This window comes from Epinephelus fuscoguttatus, linkage group LG12 (assembly GCF_011397635.1).
Source record: "Epinephelus fuscoguttatus linkage group LG12, E.fuscoguttatus.final_Chr_v1".
Classification (NCBI taxonomy): domain Eukaryota; kingdom Metazoa; phylum Chordata; class Actinopteri; order Perciformes; family Serranidae; genus Epinephelus; species Epinephelus fuscoguttatus.
In genome coordinates this window covers 33,593,658-33,615,209 of record NC_064763.1, presented here as the reverse complement: position 1 = coordinate 33,615,209, position 21,552 = coordinate 33,593,658, and the positions used below count along the sequence as shown (strand labels likewise).

Below are 21,552 nucleotides of genomic sequence, written 5' to 3'. Positions count from 1 at the left end.
TCCAAACCAACAGTTTAACACTTTCAATGTTTGTGAGCTGATAAGAAAACACAAAAAAAACAGGAAGGGATATGTTTGTCAGTTAAGATAAGCAGTTTCATTTCAGCAGTGACCATGGACTATCAGACCCATCAGGGCATTCAGCTCTTATGTGTTGCATATAGATTCTGTCTGTTAGGGAAAAATCTCCCCTAAAACACTTGAGCTTTGTTGAAAAAGCTGATAGTGTATTTGTGATGTACTCTGCATTTCTGGGTGCATTGAGGGTCTGTCTGAAACATCAGCGACAATCACTTACAGGGGTGAGTCCCACTGAATCAGAGGAGGGGCTTCTCTACAAACTCAACATTTCAGACGGATGTTTGAAGGTTATACAGGAAGAAATTCATCACAGAAGAATTTTTCCACTCACAGTCAAGCAGCAGTCACCATGTCTGCATGTTAACGCCACTGTAGATGTCATTTTAAAAAGCAGGTTCTGTAGTGACACAGGATTCTGGCTTCACTAAAACAAACACACAACAGCTTGTTTGTTTATTTTCCATAACTGTGTTAAAAATGTCTTGGCAAACCAAGCCCCTAAACCTCCTATTCTTTATATATTTCAGCTAATTTCAAGTCTTCTAATTCAGGCCTTGATGGCATTGTGAATTGTGAAACCATTGCTCGATTAGCTATTAAGGCATAAGGTCTTCAGACATGGGTGTTATCACAGGTTCTACATCCATGTTTCTGTGTCCAACAGACTCAATAGATCTCATGATTTTATGAAAGTATTTACCAAATGAAAAACCTCTCAACTGTTGCTCTGTCCTGCCAAAAGTTCATACTGACTGTCTGACCAAAGGCATTTTGGAAAGTCTTCTGTCCTCACAATACATGTAGGTGGACAGATATGCAACAAGCTAAACACACTTCCAGCTAGACTGGCACAGACCTCTGCCAATGCCAAATGACCTATCTCTTTTTCTTTTCTTTTTTTTAAGATATATTTTTTCAGGTGTTTTTATGCCTTAATTGATAGTACAGCTCCAAACTGGATGGGCAGGCTGGGAGAGAGAGGATGGATGATATGCAGCAAAGGGCCACAGGTTGGAATCGAACTTGGGTCGCAGCTAAGTAAGAGGCTGTATACACTGTAGAGCTCAAGCTCTACCCAGTGAGTTAGAGTTTGTCCCCAAATGCCCAATCTTGCAATGTTGACTAAAATGAAATGTAATTTGTTTATCTGCCCTGTGACTCGAATTTGCTCTAAAATTTAACGGTTTCTTTTCTGGCCCCTTCTACACCCTTCCAACAAGTTTTATGAATTTTCAGGCCTGTAGTTTTTCCATAATCCTGCTGACAAACAAACCGACCAACCTATATTACCGATATTATCTCCTTAGTGGAGGTAATATAGGTTGAAGACACAGATTGCCTTTGAGGTTTTTCTGGAAGCAGTAGTAGAACTGTGAAAACAGAATAGGACATCAAATTTCATGAGAGTGATTAGAAATCAGAAAATGTTTCCATAAACAAGAGTTAGATCAAAATGAGTATGGTAACAAAGACTGGATTCACAAAAGTACAGAGTAGCAGTCATGCTGTTACAATGTGCTTCATGTCAAGAAACAAAATGTCGCCAGTGAAACATTATTTAGTCCTAATAGGATGCATAACACAGTAATTAATTGTTTAAACAAGATACACAGTGGTTGTCCCAACAGTACTTTTAATTCAGCTGTTCCCTACAATGTTACATTAGCAACACATTAGCTCCAGACACTTTGTATGGTGGCCAGCTTGGTTAGCAAAAGGCTGATCATATGAAAACTAAATTCTACCAGATCACAAAACAGCTGTAACTAGTAAAGTGCACTCAGCAGATTGTAGATCTCTGCCAGGTGTGTCTGGGAGCATGTGGTTGGGAAACAGGGAGTGCAAGGCAGGCTGTGCGTCCAGCGAGTGTGCCTGAAAGAGAGTAAGAGTGGAATGAAAAGAGAGACAAATGCAGGTTAGATTATCAAGGTGATAGACACGCTTGATGAGAGAAACCTCTACCTCTATTTGCCCTCCCAAACAAAGAAGAGTCTCATTCAGTTCACTCTCCCAGCACCCTGAAAACTAAGTTAGTTATTTATCTCATAACACGCCTAATTTTAGTGAATCTTACCATATTGGGCATGGAATTAATTTGATACTCCAGTTGCTCCAAGATGCGGCCAGACTTTTCCATGAATGTACGTTTTTGAGCCACAATAAAGGCTACAATGTTGCCTGGTACAGAAAAGTAAGACTTGTTGTCGCCTAGCTGATTGTGGGAAATGCGTTTTGGCTATGTGAATGTGTTGATCACTTGCGGCTCCTGTCAGCCGCAAGGTTAGAAGGACACCATGTGAGGTGTTTGAGCATACATCCATAAATGCACATAAAATATTAGGCTGCTGGGTCCAGTAGTATGTGAAATTAGCTTAGGACAGAAAGATACACACATGAACACATACAACTGAACGCACGATCCACTCATGCCTGGCAGAGATAATAAAAGGAGTGTCTACAAATAATGCTCCAACAAGAGCATTTGCGCAGTAGATCTGACAAAATGGTGGATGTAACAATGTCAGTTAAACTGTTATAAAACTGTGCCAGTAATGGTTGCTACTAGCAACATAATGTTCAACTGAAACCAAGTGCTGTTGGCAGAACAAAATGTATGAAATGGCAAAATGAAGTAGAAGTGCATGACTGATACTCATCTAACAGCGTAAGTGTATCTGAGGCTGTGCTTTTTTTTAAAATGCCCGTCTGTTTTCCTACTCCTCGGTCTGTGGCTGGTTTTGATGTTTATGAAAGGGAGCACGAGGAGTGTGGCAGGAGCCAGCGTGAAGAAATTAACAACGACAGGCACGTTTCACTCACAAGGTGCTGAGAGGAGCTGTCAGTGGCAGAAAGGAGAGGGAAGAGAGGCAAGGGCCAAAAATAAATAGAGAGCAGGGAAGCAAGAGTGAGGAGGACGGTGTAGAAAGAGATACAGCTGTGTGTAGCTCAGTGGACACATAGCATGACATCAGTCGCACTGGGGTCACACAGGTTCATGAAACCTGATCAGCTAATATAACTCTTCATGGTAGCTGATTTGACAAAGGATTTTGGGTTGATTGCCACTTTAGTGCTCCACAGTGTTTTGATAACATGCAAAATAATGGTTCCCTACTCTCTCCACAGTCACTGCCAATGAATTATCATCAGGAACAGCACAAAAACACCCTGATATTTCTGCAGAGCTCTCACTGTTGCTGTTGAGTCACTCCTCATATCTCACAGATGAATATGCCAGGTGCTGACATTTCTGGCTTTCAAAGCTGTGCATGCACACACAGCGGCTTCAAAGAGTCGGCTGTAACTTTCCTTTTAAGCAGAAACGCCGTGCCGTCTCTAACCTCGACACGTTTTCATTCGCTCAATGGTGGGAAAGACACAAGTGACTGTAAAAGGGTCGTGACCATTTGCTGTTGGCCTCATTTCATAAGTCTTCAATACCCATGTCTTCTATTAGATGTAAGACCTGTTTCAGATAAGGTTTTAGCAATATAATAAACAGGTTTTTGTTGGTATTTATATTATTGCCACTTATTTATAATGAAATTTATTCGCATTATTAACCTCTTTTTAAACTGTTAAACTTGGATTTGTAATCTCCAGCACAGTTCATATTGTAATGTATCTCACTTAAGTTTCTCTCCAACTTTGTTATAATTTTTATTTTAGGGCTACTACTTTTGAATTAATTGTGACAGTGCACAGGGTACCAGGGGACAGACGAGAAGAACTTTAAGTATTTCTTTACTCTACTGGACACTGGCACTGTAAAGCTGCAGTTTATCCTTCAAGGTCAGAGTGTGGGCTCAGTTCGGTCATACTTAAGTTATTTTGACGCTACAGAGCCGCTGTGACTGTGTGTTTTACAGAGTTTATCCCAGGAGAGATGGTGTGTGTGTGTGTGTGTGTGTGTGCATTTGTGTCTGCCAGCGTGTGTGTTTCTGGCAGAACATGCAGGAGCGCCTAGGTCTGTGTTTCATTTTGCCGATTGGCAAGCTGCAGTAGATCTTTCCAAACACACACACACACACACACACAAAGATATCTGCATGGTGTGGTATTTACATGAACATGGTCAATTACACTCTGTCTGTCTTGTCTCTCTACACTCACTGTCCTTTCCCTGACTCCCATCCGTCTTTCCATGAGACTCTTGATCTCTCTTCCCTCTTCATTTCTCTGCATCCTTGTCTTTATTTTAACTTCCATCAGTAGTTTGTAAAACTGGCTGGTGTGTGTGTTTTGCATAGTTTCTGTCCTCTCTCTGGAGAAGTTGGAGATCCCTGCTGAGGCAGACCACATCATAGTTACAGTTTTCGTCTGTTTCTTTGACCATGAAAGTAAAGGAAGGCATCAATAGAGCTTATGAGCATTTTCAAATTCCTCTAACTCAGGGTAACATGCAGTTCCTAGTCGCAGTGTGTCGTTCCTCAATATGTGCAGTTTCTCAGAAAGTTATGAGAAGTGTCTCTTTCGCTCCGATCATGCATATGCGGCTGACCTCGGCCAATGCGGCAACAGGAAATATGGCTGTGAAGGTGACCCTGTCTTGGGTTTAAATAGACGGGAAGCCAAACTCGCCGTGAGTGTCTGTCTCCTAGGAGCTCTTAGCGCCTCATGTATTATTTGAAAGGCATCCATCTGTCCGGCGCTTTTCACCGCCTCACTTGGCTGATGTGACTTAAGTTTAATGGAACTTTTGCACTTGTTAGCACATACACACACACACACACATGCACAGACACAAAAACTCCACACAAATGTAAGAGCTTTCGACCTTCATCACTAACACCACTGGGGATCCACTCAGAGTATCCGCCTGTCTGCATTGAGCCTCCCTCCGCTCACTCTCACTTTCACTAACAGCATGTTATAAAATAAGTCTAATCAGATCTAGAATATTGATATCCACTTTCAGGGGCTCATTACATGTTTTTAGGACAGCAAATATGTGATGCTTTATATGGTCCTCACTGCTGTCTCTTCTCTTCTCTCTTTCTCTCAGGTCTGTCAACGGCCAAGAGGAAGTTCGCCGACTCGCTCAATGAGTTTAAATTCCAGTGTATTGGAGACGCCGAGACGGATGATGAGATATGCATAGGTGAGCTTGCTGATATGAAGTCCTATATACTCCCTGTACCGACAGAGGGGACAGCCTGAAAATACATGGGAGACAAAACGCTGTCATTTATAGTAGCTGAAATCAAAAATTAAAGGCCAGCTTGATGCTAAGTGCTATTACATAGGAAGCTATAACAATCATTATCATATTTTGACTCTGGTGCCTAAATGTGGGTGAAAAAGGACGAACACTTTTCATTTAAAACAGCAACTAATGAACAGTCAAAGTAAGACTTATTCTACATCGGCTATGAACTTAAATACTGTGATCATTTGATTTGTTATTTGAATTTGCAGCCGTTTTGGTGCTTTATCATCTTTAGTTGTCACTATTAATCTTCCTTTGTTTTATTTATATAATTTTATTTCCTTGTTAGAATCCTCAACATAATATAAACTATATCATTACCAGAAAAGAACCTCTCACGGGGTCACAGAAGCTGTAGCCGGTCAAAATATGCAGGAGCCTAATCCTCACTCTCCTCTCTTCATTCGTCTGTTGTCATTATGTGATGTGCTAACAATCAGTAACTAGATTTTTCCAGTAGCATCAGGCACATCCATTGTGTGGATAACATGAGCTTTACAGTCCAGTTTACAGTAGAAAATTTCAGCTCAATAAAAGCTCCATATACAAAAGATACACAGTCATAATTACAGTGTCAGTGTTGCCTCATCCTCTATAATAAAGACATGATAAAGTATCGTACTTGAAGTGACATGTAAAGCCTGCTTATGTTGCTCCCCAACTAGTGTTAAACTCACATTAGAAGATTGTATAAAACTGTGGTGTAGTCTACAGCACGTTAGAATATAATCCTTTATTCCATGAACTCATCCAGGCCCCTCAGTGCTCTTTCTATCACCGTCCAAGCAGCCCGCTGTGAAACATGCAGCAGTCACCACACCCTCCCATGCTGCCTGGCTCTGTCTGTGCAGGCTGCAGCTTCTCGCTGGCCTGTCCCACCCACTACTGTTGTTTAACTAACCCCAGCTATCTTTCCTGAACAGCTTGCCGCTCAACTGGGCTGCACCGTGGAACTGTTGTTCTTAGGATATTCTTAGTTATACTCATGTCCAAACTCGTTCCTTCTCTCCGGTACAGTGATGATTTCACTTCAAACGGCTCTACAGGATATCAGTCTAAAGATCATACTTTCATTAATTAAAATGCAATGGAAGAATAGCTCACAATCAGCCTCTGTTAGTTTAACTTGGTCTTTATCTGAGTGTTTTTCTCTCAGTGTCATATTTTCAATATTCTATGTGATTGATAAAGAATGTGATTGAGCTTACTGCGAGGTTTATAAGCTTTATTAAACCATCACACTTTGTTTTAATGCATTCCTCACATAGTCCTGAGGTTCTGCTCCCTTTTAGTTGGATCTAACTTCCAAGAGCCAAATCCTGTTACTTGAAGTATGATGTTGAAAAGCAGAGTGTGTGTGAGTGTGTGTCGTGATGAGTAGGAATACACTGTGTATGTGCATGCATGTGTGATTTCCCTGTGCACATACTGCACGGGTTGAGTATGTTATGTGCGCTCGCTGTGTCTGAGAGTTTAAGTGTGTGCGTGCGTGAAGTGTTGGACAGGGACGGAGGCAATTGAAGTGGAAACTCTGACCTAAAACAATGTAGCCAGTCCTCGCTTGCCAGCGAGCGGGGAAACAAGCACTGAGCTGTGCTCGCTGTGAAAGCACCATAGAAACAGACCATCTAAATTGCGGTTTCATTTCCAGTTAATTACTCTGCTGTGTCATGACTTTAGAAACATTTGTATGAGGTCCAAGAGCAGAAATAAAGCTTCATCCCCGCCACCTCGTGCCAGCTCTCTTCAAACACTCTCCCTCTTTCTGTTTGCCTGTACTTGTGTGTCTCTCATGATAATTGTTTGACATAACTAATAACTTTGTCTCTGTCTCTGTCTCTCTTTCTAATTATCTCTCGTCTGTTATGTCTCTGTCTGTCGACCAACATGTCTGTCCTCAGCCAAGTCTCTTCAGGAGTTTGCAGCGGTGCTACAGAACCTGGAGGATGAGAGGACACGGATGGTGAGTGTCATAACTACTTGTACTGGCTGTGGATGGAGAGTATGTTTTTGCATTATTATTATTATTATTATTACTATATAAAGGCCTTTGTCATTCCTAGAAAACTATTCCATGCCCAGCATCATATAGTAGCTTTGGTTTGTGTGTCTTTTTGCCCCCAGATCGAGAACGCCAACGATGTGCTGATTATGCCTCTGGAGCGGTTCAGGAAAGAACAGATCAGTGCAGCTAAGGTGAGGAGGCGACAGAGCACAGCCACAGGACTTGTGACTGAAACACACGTGTACTGTGCATCAGTACTGATAAGCTGGCAGTAAAAGAAAAATCAGAAAATCAATAAAATCCCTTTAGTGCTTGTGCAGCTCTTAGAGAGGGGCACTGGCAGCCACAACACCCACACACAACATTTAGCTGGTGATAGACCTCTGCTCTTATATTGGCGACTGTTAAACTTCAGGAAAGATGTGAGGACACTGGAGGTGGTAATTGACGTGTGACCTTTGACCCTTTGATGGATGACTGCAGTTGAAAAACTTGCAGCCTCCTCAGTATTGGCACCTCCACATCACCTCTACTTCACCTTTAAGATGTGACTGCAGGTTATCTTTTGTTCCAATACTGGAGAGTGACTTTGTCATCTGCACATCTGGGTAAAATTATTCTTACTAGTTAATAGTCACTGTATATTTTCATTTTCCTTGAAATATTTGATCACAGCAGCCCCAGAAAATTGTGCTTCTACTGTTCGCATTACCTTTTTAAAGTTATTGGCACATGATAAAATTCCAGTGAGATCCTATTTAATGAAGGATAAGTGCAGTATTTCCATGTGTTAGTAGGAATGTTCAATACACTGTGATATTAAGAAAAATATGTAGCATATTTGACTGAAAGGCCCGGTATAACAGCCTCACTAGGAGCAATATGATGTGTTGGAGCCATTTATTACGGAAACATATTGCATTCACTTGACACATAAAAACAGCCCTGGTTTTTGTGGTAGTTTTTTTCTGTTTTTCGTGGTAATTTTTTTTCCTGAACGAGGAGACGAGATACTTCAAAATCTCACGAGAAGCTCCCATCTGGCACCTGCAAGTGACCCCTGCATCCATGGTGACTCCTGCTCACTCAATGTAACAGGTTAGGTTAGTAACAGGTTGTAACAATGTTAGCTGACAACTGAAATCATGCCCATACACGTTTGTCAGCTAATGCTGTTACAACCTGTTACTAACCTAACCTGTTACACTGAGCGATAGGCCTACACTAGAAAGATGCAGTCCAAAACATAGCTAGATTATCATACCCTGTGTGTAACTAATTACGTGCCTTACCCTTATTGATCCTGTAGTTGAAATTGTCTAGGAGCAGGAGCACGGATGCAAAATACATCCATGAGCAGGAGTCACCATGGATGCAGGGTCACTTGCAGGTGCCAGGTGGAAGCTTCTCGCCAGATTTTGAAGTATCTCGTCTCCTCGTTCAGAAAAAAAAATTACCACGAAAAACAGAAAAAAAATTACCACAAAAACCAGGGAAAAAATTACTCTGAAAAACAGAAAAAAATTACCACAAAAACCAGGGAAAAAATTACTCAGAAAAACAGAAAAACATTACCACGAAAAACAGGGAAAAATTACTCAGAAAAACTAGAAAAAATTACCATGAAAAACAGGGAAAAATTACTCAGAAAAACAGGGAAAAAAATACTCAGAAAAACAGAAAAAATTACCATGAAAAACAGGGAAAAAAATTACTCAGAAAAACAGAAAAAAATTACCATGAAAAACAGGGAAAAAATTACTCAGAAAATTACTCAGAAAAAATTACCATGAAAAACAGGGAAAAAATTACTCAGAAAAACAGAAAAAAAATTACCATGAAAAACAGGGAAAAATTACTCAGAAAAACAGAAAAAAATTACCATGAAAAACAGGGAAAAAATTACTCAGAAAAACAGAAAAAAATTACCATGATAAACAGGGAAAATTACTCTGAAAAACAGAAAAATTTACTCAGAAAAACAGGGCTTTTTTTATTTGTCAAGTGAATGCAATATGCTTCCATAATTTATAGCAAGTCTTAGTTTCCTATTATTTTTTTAAGTCACGTTAATGCACCACCTGACCCGGCATCTTGGGAACCTTTAATTAAAGACAGGTGTGTTGCAGTGAGTGTTGAGCGTGGAAGACGCCATGGGTTTAAGATCTTTAACTTTATTGCGGCTTCCAAATAAGTTCAAAAGTAGCTGCCCACAGACACCGTAACAGGAGATAAGAGAAACTCGCTGCCCATTTTTTTTAATCTTAGTTTTTTGTTGTTTGATGAAGTCGTTTACTACCCCACTGATCTGAACTTAGTTTTGAGAAAGGCCTGTTTATTTGGAGAATCCTGCAATCCTGCAACATCCTGCAAATCAATCAACTCTTAAACCAACTGAAGCACCCGGATCATCAAACAGTGAGTAAAATGAAACCAAAGACAGCGAGTTTATCATATCTCCTGTTATAGCGTCTGTGGGCAGCTAATTTGAACTTATTTAGAAGCCGCAATATGATGATACAAGTAGTAGTGGTGGAAAGTATTTAAGTGTATTTACTTAAATAGTGAACATAAGTACAGTTTTGAGGGCCTTACTTTAGTGTTCTCCTCTAATAATGTATACTTCTGCCTCACTACATTTAAGAGGCAAATATTGTACTTTTAACTCAACTATATACAATTTTAATTACTAGTTACTTTGTGGATTAAAACTAATGATGCAAAATATAATCAACAAATACATTCTGATGTATTATAATAGGTAAGGATATGATAAAACTTAACTGACTCCCAGGGGGAAATGTACCAACTACCAAGCAATATATAAAGTCATTAAAAATGACCTCCACTTTAACCAGCTGCAACATTAAAGTGATAAACACATCATGCATTTAAATCCAGTTATTCTGAAATGAGCCGTTCTGCATAAAGGGTATGCAACTTTTGATACTTAAAGTATATTTTGATGTTAATAGTTTTGTACTTTTACTTAAATGGAGTTCTAAATGCAGAACTTTTAGTTGTAACAGAGCATTTTAACACTGTGGTATTTCTTCTTTTTCTGTAGTTCAAGGGTGCATCTTGCACCTCTGATAAGTACAGTATATATTGAAGACTAATGGAGATGCTATGATACAACACTTTGCCTAAACTGCAGACCTGTAAGTGTAAATGACGCCATAAAAGTCTCTTTACTACGTTAGTATTAGCACAGTACAATCACACATCCACACCACACAGTGGAGCTTTGCACCAGCTCCAGATTATTCAAAATTCAGCAGCTAGACTTTTGACCAAAACAAAACGATCCTCACACATCACACCTATTTTGGCCTCCCTGTCTCTTTTAGAATCCATTTTAATGTTCTTTTAATTACATACAAAGCTCTCAGTGATCTGGCAACGCAGTATATAACTGAGCTTCTCACACTGTACCGCCCAAACAGGCCCCTCAGGTCTGCTAGTCTGGGTCTTCTAACTGTTCCAGAGTCCAGGTTAAAGATGAGCCTTTTCAGTTCTTGCTCCTTGTCTTTGAAACAGCCTCCCACTGAGCGTCAGATCAGCTTGAAAAATGCTCTACAAATAAAGATATTGTTATTAACCTTGCACCAGGAGAATATCAGAAAGTGCTTTTTAAGGCAGGTTTGTAATAAAGCTATAGTATAAATACAAATATATAATATTTACTGCATGTCTCCACCATGATTGTCCATAAATCAAGGTCTTAACCATCAGTGCATGACCTGGATAGGAGATTAGAGGAATACATAATCCTGCTATAAATCACTGGGGGGTCTCTAAGACCAGCAGGGCCCCCTCTGTTGTCTTAGGGTTTCAGTGTGTTTAAATTTTTTTGTCCCCTGACTCAATGTACAGGAGAGTAAGAAAACACTGAACATTAAAAAGTAAGTAAGTATGGGAGCATGTTAACTCAAGATTTACTACTATATACAAAGTATGGTCATTTGCTCTGAAGACTTCAAACAACAGTTCTACAACTCTCTCAGGGTAAAGGATAAATACCATACTGCATATTTTTTGGGTAATCCTTTGCCCCATGTTTTAAATATGCCATGATTCAGTATTCAAATCTCCTTACAGCAGGTCATGGTGCACTTACCCCAGGCCGTCATTAGCCATAGGACCCAGATGAGTAGCCACAGGGGGCTCCCCTGATACATGCAGTATTTAGCATGTCATCAGTGTATACTCTGCTAATCCATCCCCTTGTAGCAGGTCATTGTTTGATTGTACATCGTGGTCAGATTAAGAAGTGAACGCATAATCTGCGCAGTTAGGTCACCATGAGCGATGTACTAATCCCAGTTTAGCCCTAAAAGAACCGAAGAAAGATCTTCTCCTGGCACAGTTTCACCTCGTCCTAAAGCTCCCGAGCTGCCAGTCCTCTGACACAGGAGGAGTTTAGGCAAATTTCAATGAGTCGAAACAAGTTTGAAAGAGTTTACTTAAAGGAAACTCCAGGTCCTAATCTCATTCGCTGTAGAATTCACGCAAATTGTGGAATCAAAGTCTCAGAAAATGCTTTGCACAAGTATTTAAATCCCTTCAGCAGTCACTGCAAGCATGAAGAGCACAACACTGCTTTGAAGATGAACATGACGCTGGCATGAACCCGTGTACTCTAAAGGACATAGTGCTGGTAATGTGATGGCCATGTTTGTGTACCAACAAATAAGTCAGTCCTGCAGCAACTATAGAAACCTGTCTGAAAAGATCTACTGCTGTAATGATTTTTCAGAGGTGTTTCCACTGATTAAGCAGAGTTAGAGAATACAATGAAATTCTGGTAAATTGGTATATCTGCAATCCATCTGTCCATCATTTAAGACTGAATGATAACTTGTTTAGGTTTACACATTTACACTTTGATCAGAGTCAGTTTAAGCCCCATGCAAGGCACGGCAGATGCCTCTCCTATAGGATAGGATATTTTTATTAATACAGCACAGTGCATTTCTTTTACTGCTAGTGAGCTTTGGTTTCATGGTAAACTGAATAAAAGCAAGAATGAAGTGAATGTTTACAAAAAGTCTCATGCCATGTGCTGCGTGCAGAACCAAGCAGGGAGTGATGATGTATTGCTTCATGTCTCAGCGGGACCTCCTGGTAACTGTTGACATGACGGCACAGTGGAGTGTAGTATAACTTGATTGTAGCTGTGATGAGTCAGTGTAGTCGCAGGGCATGACCTTGTATCAAAACATGTCATGTACTTTACTCTTCTGGTAGAAGAAGAAAACAGCATTGAGTGTCATACTGAGGGGAGACTGCCATCTGCTGGCTGAGAATGGAAGTGGCTTAAAGTCGACCAGCTTTAAATGCCTCTAACTTTTTTACTTAGTAAAGGGGGAAAAGGTGACTAATAGAAACATGACATTTATACTGGCTGCGTAATTTGAGGTTTTCACTGCCACATTACTTTCAATCAAGCTTCCTTAATTTGTTTTTAAAATGTATTTTTAGTCAGAATTATGTCATGAAACTCTAATCAGAAACACACAGGCGAAGGCAGCAGCTGCAGTCATTTCAGACACGGTTCCACAGTGAATATGGAAAAGTCAAAGCAGCCGACTTTAAACAGAGGCCTTGTTGTTTAGAGGAATGTTCATCTTCTTCTGATGCGTTCTGCAGCTGCTGTCTGTTCCTCCTCTGGCCCTGACAACTCTGCTTGTTGTTGAAACTGGCTTGGCAGTGGAGCACCTGTGTCATGTGACTGCAGCAGGGGCTGACATCACGGCGATTTTTATGTGATTGATTGTGACATTATTCCGCTGCTTTCACTGATCTGGGAGTTTTATTTTCTTGGCAAATGTCTTTCCGAGGGGTGTTGGGAAAACTAATTCACGCAAAAACCAATAACCAGACAGGAAGACTGGAGAGTCCAGCAAATTACGTACATGACGGATGAAGACAGTTCATCACATTAATGCATAAAGTCCTGTAAACCGCAAAATACCATAAAACAGTGTTGTTCAGTGATTCACAACGTTACCTCCCAACAGGCCCTTTTTACAGCAGACATTTTGACTTAGTATGGACTGCATCATCAGGGGTGGGGTATTGATTTTTTAATACATAAATTATTAATGTTACAAATACAAATTAAACTTCAGGTAGAATAGTCCACTAGATATGTTTTGCTGCAGATAAAATGGCTGAAGTGATACAATATATTGTATTACAGTACTCAGTGTGTCGCAATAATATGGTATGGTGACCCAAGTATTGTGATGATATCGTATCATGGAGTCTCTGGTGATTCCCGCCCCTATATATCACTGGTTTCCAACCAAGGGGTCCCAACCCTCATAAGGAGAAGCCAAAGCATCGTGGGGGTTGTGAGGCCTTCATGATTTTAAGGGATGTAAGAAACAAACAAAAACAACTACAGTGGGCCTCAGCATTTCATTCATTTCTGTGAAGGAAACTAAATGAAATTGTTGTTTTTACAGTTTAGATTATAATTATTTAAGATATAATATTAATAAAATCTCTCACAAGTATGGTGTCGTATATATGATTGTTAAAAATTGAAAAAAATCATAATACAGACAGATCGCTGTAAAGAAAACCTTTCAAAAATATCAGGAAAACTTATCTTTGATGCATTATATACAGACATAATCTGCTCAAAATTTATCCAAATCACTCGTTTTACACAAAGTTTCTGTGGTTACTTCCTTCACTAATTGTACAATTTACCAGTTGTTCTGTACTGTTATTGTTATGTATTGAATATAATGTGAAGTTTCTATAGAAAATGTTGCTTAGTGAGGGGTTGTCAATTTTCTGCATGAGAAAAGAGGTCTCTTAAAGGGCCAGTGTGTAATATTTTGCATGGTTTTTTGTCAAATCTGAATCTGAATATTCTACCCATTAATATGTTTATATAAGTGTATAATCACTATAAAATAAAATTCGTTTGGTTTTCGTAGCCTTATAATTATGCTTATATATATATATATATATATATATAGCAAGGGCCTTGCTTTAGACAGGTCGCCATCTTGCGCCGCCATGTATGTACGGCAGCCCGAGCGGACAATCCAGCCAGCCAGAGAACGCGTTTCGCGTGTATAAATGAACCAACGAAGACAGCGGAAGGAAGGAAGAAGGAGGAGGAAACAGCAGAGAGTGTTAGTAGTTCGTTGATAGAGAGTAGTGAAAGGTTTTTTTAGTTATAAAGTTTGCGAATGGACCACACTTACCACGCAACAAGAGAGAATGAACCCGAACCATCATCTGCGAGGAAAAGAAGACGCAACTTCACTCCTTGTGATGCACTCTCTGCGGCGCTTTTCCTCCTGATGATATGTCTCCCCAAAGATGGTAGCACCGAATCCCATTCTGTGCATTCAGCCTCTCTTCTCGCCCGCTCAGCATCAAACACATGGAGTTCCTCATCTGTATGCTCCGGCTCAAACAGGTATGGCTCTGGGTCTGTGTCCGCTACAAGAAACTCTTCAAAATCGCGTTCAAAGTCGTCCATTGCAGCTACTGTAGTCCGGAGATATTGCTAGGCTAAATAAACAGCTGTCTCCTGCTCGTGAGGGATTCATTACAATATTGGAACATGGTTTAGATTTCTAAATAAACATTCACCTCGTCGCTAGATAGACCTACTCCTGAAAAACTCGTGTCTGCGCAAGGCTTTTTGTCCCTACGAGGCCACCGTCATTTACCTGACGGGAGGGGTGAGCAAGTGAGCCCTGCAATCTAGAAGTTGACCACTGATGTCACTGTTTTCAACCCATTTTACACACTGGCCCTTTAAGGAAAAAGGTTCAGAATCATTACATAAATTGTCACACTTTTCTGGCATCAGTAAGTTTAAGCTGAAAATAAAACCTAATTGGTGAACAGACGTTTGGCTCGCTGGTTCTCAGTGGATCAATTTGGCGATACATTTGGCTCTTCTGTGAATTTAAATTTGAACAACTTGTTTATAGCAATGTGGACACATAAACTGGCATTGAAAACTATTACTTTCTTTATTGTTTTTTGTCCATTAACTGATTAACTGAATATAGTGTAGGAGCAGAGAAAATTGAAAAACGTCCCACACAATTTTCCATCTTCTTCTCTGCAGCAAGGCCTCACATTGAAAAAGCTGGAACCAGAGAATGTTTAAATGTTTATTTCTTTAAAGCGATAAGTTAATTTTCTATCGTCCAATTATTGAAGTTGATTGTGTGTGTTTTTTAATGGTGAAACGCTCAAACGATAGAAGCACTGAGCCGGATGCTATGCCCAGTGTTTATCAGCCTCATTCTGAAGCTCCAGCCTCGTCACTTTATTTGTTTTGGATAAAGACATACAGCACTGTTAACTGGCTGGGACAGATGTACAGTAATAATACCACAGGGCCTCTCTGACAAAGAGAGACCCACCCTGATCTGCCCCTCCTCTGTTTATGTGTCCACTTCTCTCCTCGTTTCCCTCTCTGTCTCTCCTCACTCATATCTCTGTCTCCCCCTTCAACTGGCCTAAATTAGATTAAAGTTTAATGATCCTAATGAGACCATCAGAACATCCTCAGGAAAGAAACAATCGGTGTGTGTTTTTTCCTTTTTCTGCCTCTAAGTCTTCTTGGACACGTCTCAGTTTATCTCTGTATTTTTCAGTCCAGTAATCTTAGGAAATACACACCCTGCTGTGGCTGTCCCTGGTTTATCATCCGTCTAACTGTCTGTCTCTTCTGTCAGTGATGTCAGCGCTGATGAAACAGTGTGTTGTTAAATAAGCAGCTGTGCTCCCCGGAGGAACAATTTCATACTGGAGAGTCTCTGAAAAATGAAGAATGTTGTATGAAAGTTAAAGTTTGAGTTCCTCTCTGGTCTCAAAACCTGCAGCTCAACCTGCAAGGGATACGATGGGTTGCAGATGGCGACTGTCAATGTATGTTGAGAATTAGGACAGATGTTTGGTCTACTGAGGTAGCTGAGGTGAAGCTTGATCTTCCTGTCAGTCACTCAAATAAGAATTGTTTTATCTGTTACAGGAAGCCAAGAAGAAATATGACAAAGAGACAGAGAAGTATTGCGCAGTGCTGGAGAAGCACCTTAGCCTCTCAGCAAGGAAGAAAGAGGCACATCTACATGAGGTAAGATCCGATTTCACTTCACTATTTTGTCTCCCACCATCTCTCATTTTTCTCACCATCGTGTTTCCTGATGTCCCTCTCCATTCCAGGCGGACAATCAGGTGGATAACGTACGGCAGCATTTCTACGAGGTCTCCCTGGAGTACGTCTTCAAGGTGCAGGAGGTCCAAGAGAGGAAGATGTTTGACTTTGTGGAGCCTGTAAGATGACGCTTGTTTTTGTTTTTCTCTCGTTTATGCAATGTGTCTGTTTTTAAACTCTTGATTTTCCCCAAAGTTGTTGTGCACACATGTTCTTTTTCGGCAGTGGGCTGTCATACATTTACTCACTTTGACATATCCACACCCAACAGCTGCTCATTACACACACAGACCTCTGATGGTAACGAACAGTGGTGTGGAGGTTTTCGTGCCTTGCTTGAGGGCACCTCAGTGCTAGTCTCTGCGGAATTAAAGACAAGTTGTTGCACATGCACCACAAAAACCTCACTTTTAACCTTTTATAAACTAGGTACAATCTAGTATGAGTTCTGTCTTTTGAATGAGAGATTGTATTTTATAATTGGTCATTGTTTTGTGGTACAGACATACTTCCAAAGTCTTGTAACGATAAAATATATCTGTTCACTCTTTATCCTCTTCCTTTCTTTGCATCCTCCTCTTCCAACTCCTCCACTTCATCTTCCCCCTCTTCACTAACCCAAAATTTCCTCCTTGTCCACATTCTTCTCTTCCTTTTTGGCTTCTCCCATCGCATCTGCATTACTTCGCTATCTTCCTCATCTGCCTTGTCCGTCTTTACTCTTTTTCACCTTCTCCATCTTTATCTCGTCCTTGTCTTCCTTCGTCTACTAAATTATCTTGCTGTCGTTGTTCCCCTCAGCTGTTGGCGTTCCTCCAAGGCCTGTTCACCTACTATCACCACGGCTATGAGCTGGCAAAGGACTTCAACCACTTCAAGACTGATCTCACCATCAGCATACAGAATGTAAGGTCCATCAGTGCTGGTGTTTAATTTGTTTTTTTTGGTTAAGGTGGTAATGATACATCTGCCTCGTTCAGATTTGCTTTGGTTTTTGATTGACAGAAACATTTGAAAGGGCATCACTTTAATTTCAACTGAACTGGGCTGGGAGGAATTTAAAAGTCAGTGAGTTATTCAAAGGGAGTTTTTCAATATGCTAACATGTCTTCTCATTTCCTGACACTTCCTGGTGTCTTTGCTCCTCCCAAGGTGGGTGTGAGGGATAGATGCAAGAAGGAGACATGAGGACAGAGGAGCCAAAGCTGCTAATTAAATAAATCATTGGTGCCATAGCGTCAGTCTAACGGCTCATGTATACTCTCTTTATGTACAAAAATTGACATGTCCATCTCAGACTTTGTAAATATCACTGCCCTCATACTTCCATGCGTCCGTTAGATACAACCACTAGAGGGCACTAAAGGGAGAGTCAAAGGTTTCATACAACAACAGCGGATGGGGTCATAATAATGCACCTTTTAACAGAGGTAGTGTTGTAGACAGTGGTGCTATGTGAGGTCATTCAATACACTGTGACATGTGGACGGAGAATTCTTTTTACTGTATCACCAATTTCTTGCATTACGCTATTTTTTAAATGTCTTTGTCATCTTCTGCATTTGTATCTCACATGAACTACACTACACTGCCTCTGTTATCTCGGTCGGTCCTGCTCCTTTCACAGAATATGTACAAGTACACACAAAACGAATGCAGAGAACAGACAGATAGCTCATCTGTATGTATTTAACGCTGAGCACAGATGAGCCCCTCAGTGACATCGGTTACTCCTAACATGCTGTGCCACACGTGTGGAGGTATTGCGTTAATACATCATGCCATCTGATGAAAAACTTTGTGTAGGGTACACCTGTGTTTCCTCACTCTAACTTTCTCCAGAAGTCTCCTCTCTCCTTGCTCCTTGTCTGCTCGAGGTGCATTTAAGCATTGTAAGATTCTCCATGAAGGCAGTGGGGAAACGCAGAGTCATGGGAGGAGAGAGGACATGAGGAAGCATATGTTAGCCTAATGAAAAGCAGCCACAGTTATGGCTTTAACTTTATAGTTATGGGTTATAAAAAAGAACATCCAGGAACCTCTCTTCAAAAAATGGAGCATTCAGTGAAAGGCCCACGGTGTGAGCTCCACTGTACTTGTGTTGACAGACGAGGAACCGCTTTGAGAGCACGCGGTCGGAGGTGGAAAGCCTGATGAGGAAGATGAAGGAGAATCCACATGAACACAAGAGTGTCAGCCAGCACACCATGGAGGGATATCTGTTTGTGCAGGAGAAGCGTATGTATCAGCCCATTTCTGTGTGTGTGTGAGTGTGTTCATGTCACATCTTACAATGAGGACACAATTCAGCAATAATTTAAAGTGTAGCAGTACCATGGAGACATGATTGAGCATGTGTGGGTGTGTATGTAGGCACAGTGCGTGCATTTTAAGGACATGTTGTTTGGCTCAAACATACACACAAACAGTGTCAGAGCAGCAGGACAAACAAACCATAATGAACCTGTGGTTGACGAAGTCAAGTCTGATCTGTTGGAGACGTGACTGTAGCTCTGACCGCGTGCAGTTACCATGGTAACCCATCTAGCACTAACGCAGGCATGACTAAGACTGTCACCCCCCTCCTGCCTCTGTCTCTTCTTTTTCCTGATTGTTTGACATCACTGTTTTCTCTTTATTCTGCTTTTCTCCTGTGGTTTTCTTTTTAACCTTCTGTCTCTTCACCCGTCTCCATTCCTGCCTCTCTCTGACTCAGGCTCCTTTGTATCTACCTGGGTGAAGTACTACTGCACGTATCATCGTGAGCCCAAAAGGGTCACCATGGTCCTGTTTGACCCTAAATCAGGAGGGAAAACGGTGAGTAGCTTGGCCATTTAAATAAACAGATAAGGTTTCAATCTATCTGTCTAGCTCTCTGTCTGGATCAATATGCACATAAATCTTTCACATGCTCAGCCACTCTCATATACAGATGCAAGAGTGTCACATTGGCCTGTCATTTTTCCTGATTTGCAGTTGGGTTTCACCCAGTTCATCCCACTGGGCTGCTCTCCAACACCACAAGCTCTCACTGTGATTGGGTGTATTTTTATTATTCCCAAACACATGATGTCACAGGGTATTTTCAGGGAAGCTACAAAAGAGTTTTGCAAGCAGGAAGCTGTTCAACTATTTTAAATCATAAACAGTGTAAATTTCAAGCTTTGCGTCAGTCCTTCCGCTCCAAGACGAGAAGCGTTCCTGATGCCTGGTGCCACTTTACACCGGCATACAGTCATCTCGGGAAATATCACTTTTAACAATTTCTCCCACAGCAACAGCTTCAATAGACGAGAGCGCAGCGTCGCCTAAGATGTTTTGAGTAGGCAGCATGACTCCAACTATTTTCTCAAAGTGCTATCTGTTATCACTCTCTCCACCTACACACTAAATAACCCAAAGCTGGTGCAAGTTCAGGCCTGCTTTCTGAAGGTTCTCACGGAGCATTTTGAGTGTTTAACTGAAGGAGAAGTAAAAAAACACTGAACGTCACAGAAAGCCTTTCAGCTCCCACACAGGAAGACAGCCAGAATATATATAGGGGATCACAGAGCCAAGCTGATAACATCACACCTGGGCCTATAAGAGTTTAAACCGGAAATGCTTTGCATGTGTGCTGTGTGTATATGAAAGTGGTGCTTTATTAGAAATTACAAACATAGATTAAATGAAAGGAATAAAAACACACGATTAAAGAAACCTCCATTTTATGAGAGGAAGTGAGACCGAGCATTTTTAGTGATCGACTTGATTGATGAAAATACAGCGTGGAGGTAAGTTTAGTTGCTGCTTCTGAGGCTGTAATATGATTTATATCACTCAACATTAGTCCAAGTATGGAGACATTCTCTTTTTGCCTCTCTTGGAATTTTCTTCATGTATTCCTCCTTAGTTAAGTATTTAGGGCCAGACATGTAAGACAACTGCCTTAAGATGCATTTGAACCAGTTTTAATACCAGTTCTAATTTTTGTGACTTACAACATGTTGCACTACCCAAATTTTCTATGAGGATGTAAACCAAAAGGGACAGTTAAAAATCAAAATCCCATATTTTTCTTCTTACCTGTAGGGCTATTTATCAGTTTAGATTGTTTTGGTGTGAGTTGCAGAGTGTTGGAGCCATAGAGATGTCTGCCTTTGCTCAAATATAATGGAACTAGATGGCACTCGGCTTGTGGTGCATAAAGTGCCAAAAAATATATTTGAAAAACACAAGTCTCCAGAAATTGTGACCTGGTTACTAAACTCAACCTGCCAACCCTATCACCATGCAGAAGGAAGAGTGCATCTACTGCTAGATCACCTAGCACCGCTAAGCTAGCTAAGTTTACACCTCAGCCGTGGAGGACGCTATTCATTTTTACATCTTGTACTGTCAGAAACACGAGCCTCTGATCCGTGAGTAGATGCACACTTCCTTCTGTGCTGGTGTTGTTCGGAAGAAAGAAGATAGTTCCTACATGAAACTGCTTTTTTGCGCTTTGAGCACCACAAGCCCAGTGTTATCTACTTACATTATATTGGAGAGAAGGCAGACATCTCTAAGGCTGATATCCCCAACACTCTGCAGCTCATACCAAAATAATCTAGATTGATAGACAAGACGAGACGAGACAAGAAAAAAGACAAACTTCACTGCCCCCAGAGAAATTTGTCTTGGGCCAAAAAAAGTGCTGGACACAGCTGCATGACTTTCAAAACCTGACAGTACATTACCGCAGGACAAACCATGTACAGCGAACAGCATGATATCACATGACATGGAACAAAAATTAGGCGAAATATTGCACATAACCCCATAATGAATTCACCAAACTATAAGATACTAATACTATGAAAAGCCCAAAAACATGTGATAGTGAGACCATGAGTCTTGCAAACTTACTGTAAGCCTACCACTGAAATTAACCTAAATTAACTTGCTCCTTAGCTTTGTGATTCGTCACCATTAAGGAGGATTAACTAGCACTGTAAATGTGAGGAAAAATATGTACTTTTAATTTCGCACGTCACTTTGGCACAGCAAATCATATCCTATGTAAATGTTGCA

The 21,552-nt window shown here is 40.7% G+C and overlaps 1 protein-coding gene across 1 annotated transcript in view; it reads left to right on the top strand.

Annotated features, from left to right (window-relative positions):
- LOC125898455 (rho GTPase-activating protein 26-like) overlaps positions 1-21,552 on the top strand; it is a 125,650-nt gene that overhangs the window by 50,070 nt on the left and 54,028 nt on the right. The window contains exons 2-9 of the mRNA XM_049592251.1: positions 5,087-5,182; positions 7,192-7,253; positions 7,415-7,486; positions 16,318-16,419; positions 16,509-16,619; positions 17,302-17,406; positions 18,609-18,738; positions 19,217-19,317. Of these exons, the coding sequence (XP_049448208.1) occupies positions 5,087-5,182; positions 7,192-7,253; positions 7,415-7,486; positions 16,318-16,419; positions 16,509-16,619; positions 17,302-17,406; positions 18,609-18,738; positions 19,217-19,317 (779 nt within the window). The remainder of the gene's footprint in view (positions 1-5,086; positions 5,183-7,191; positions 7,254-7,414; positions 7,487-16,317; positions 16,420-16,508; positions 16,620-17,301; positions 17,407-18,608; positions 18,739-19,216; positions 19,318-21,552) is intronic.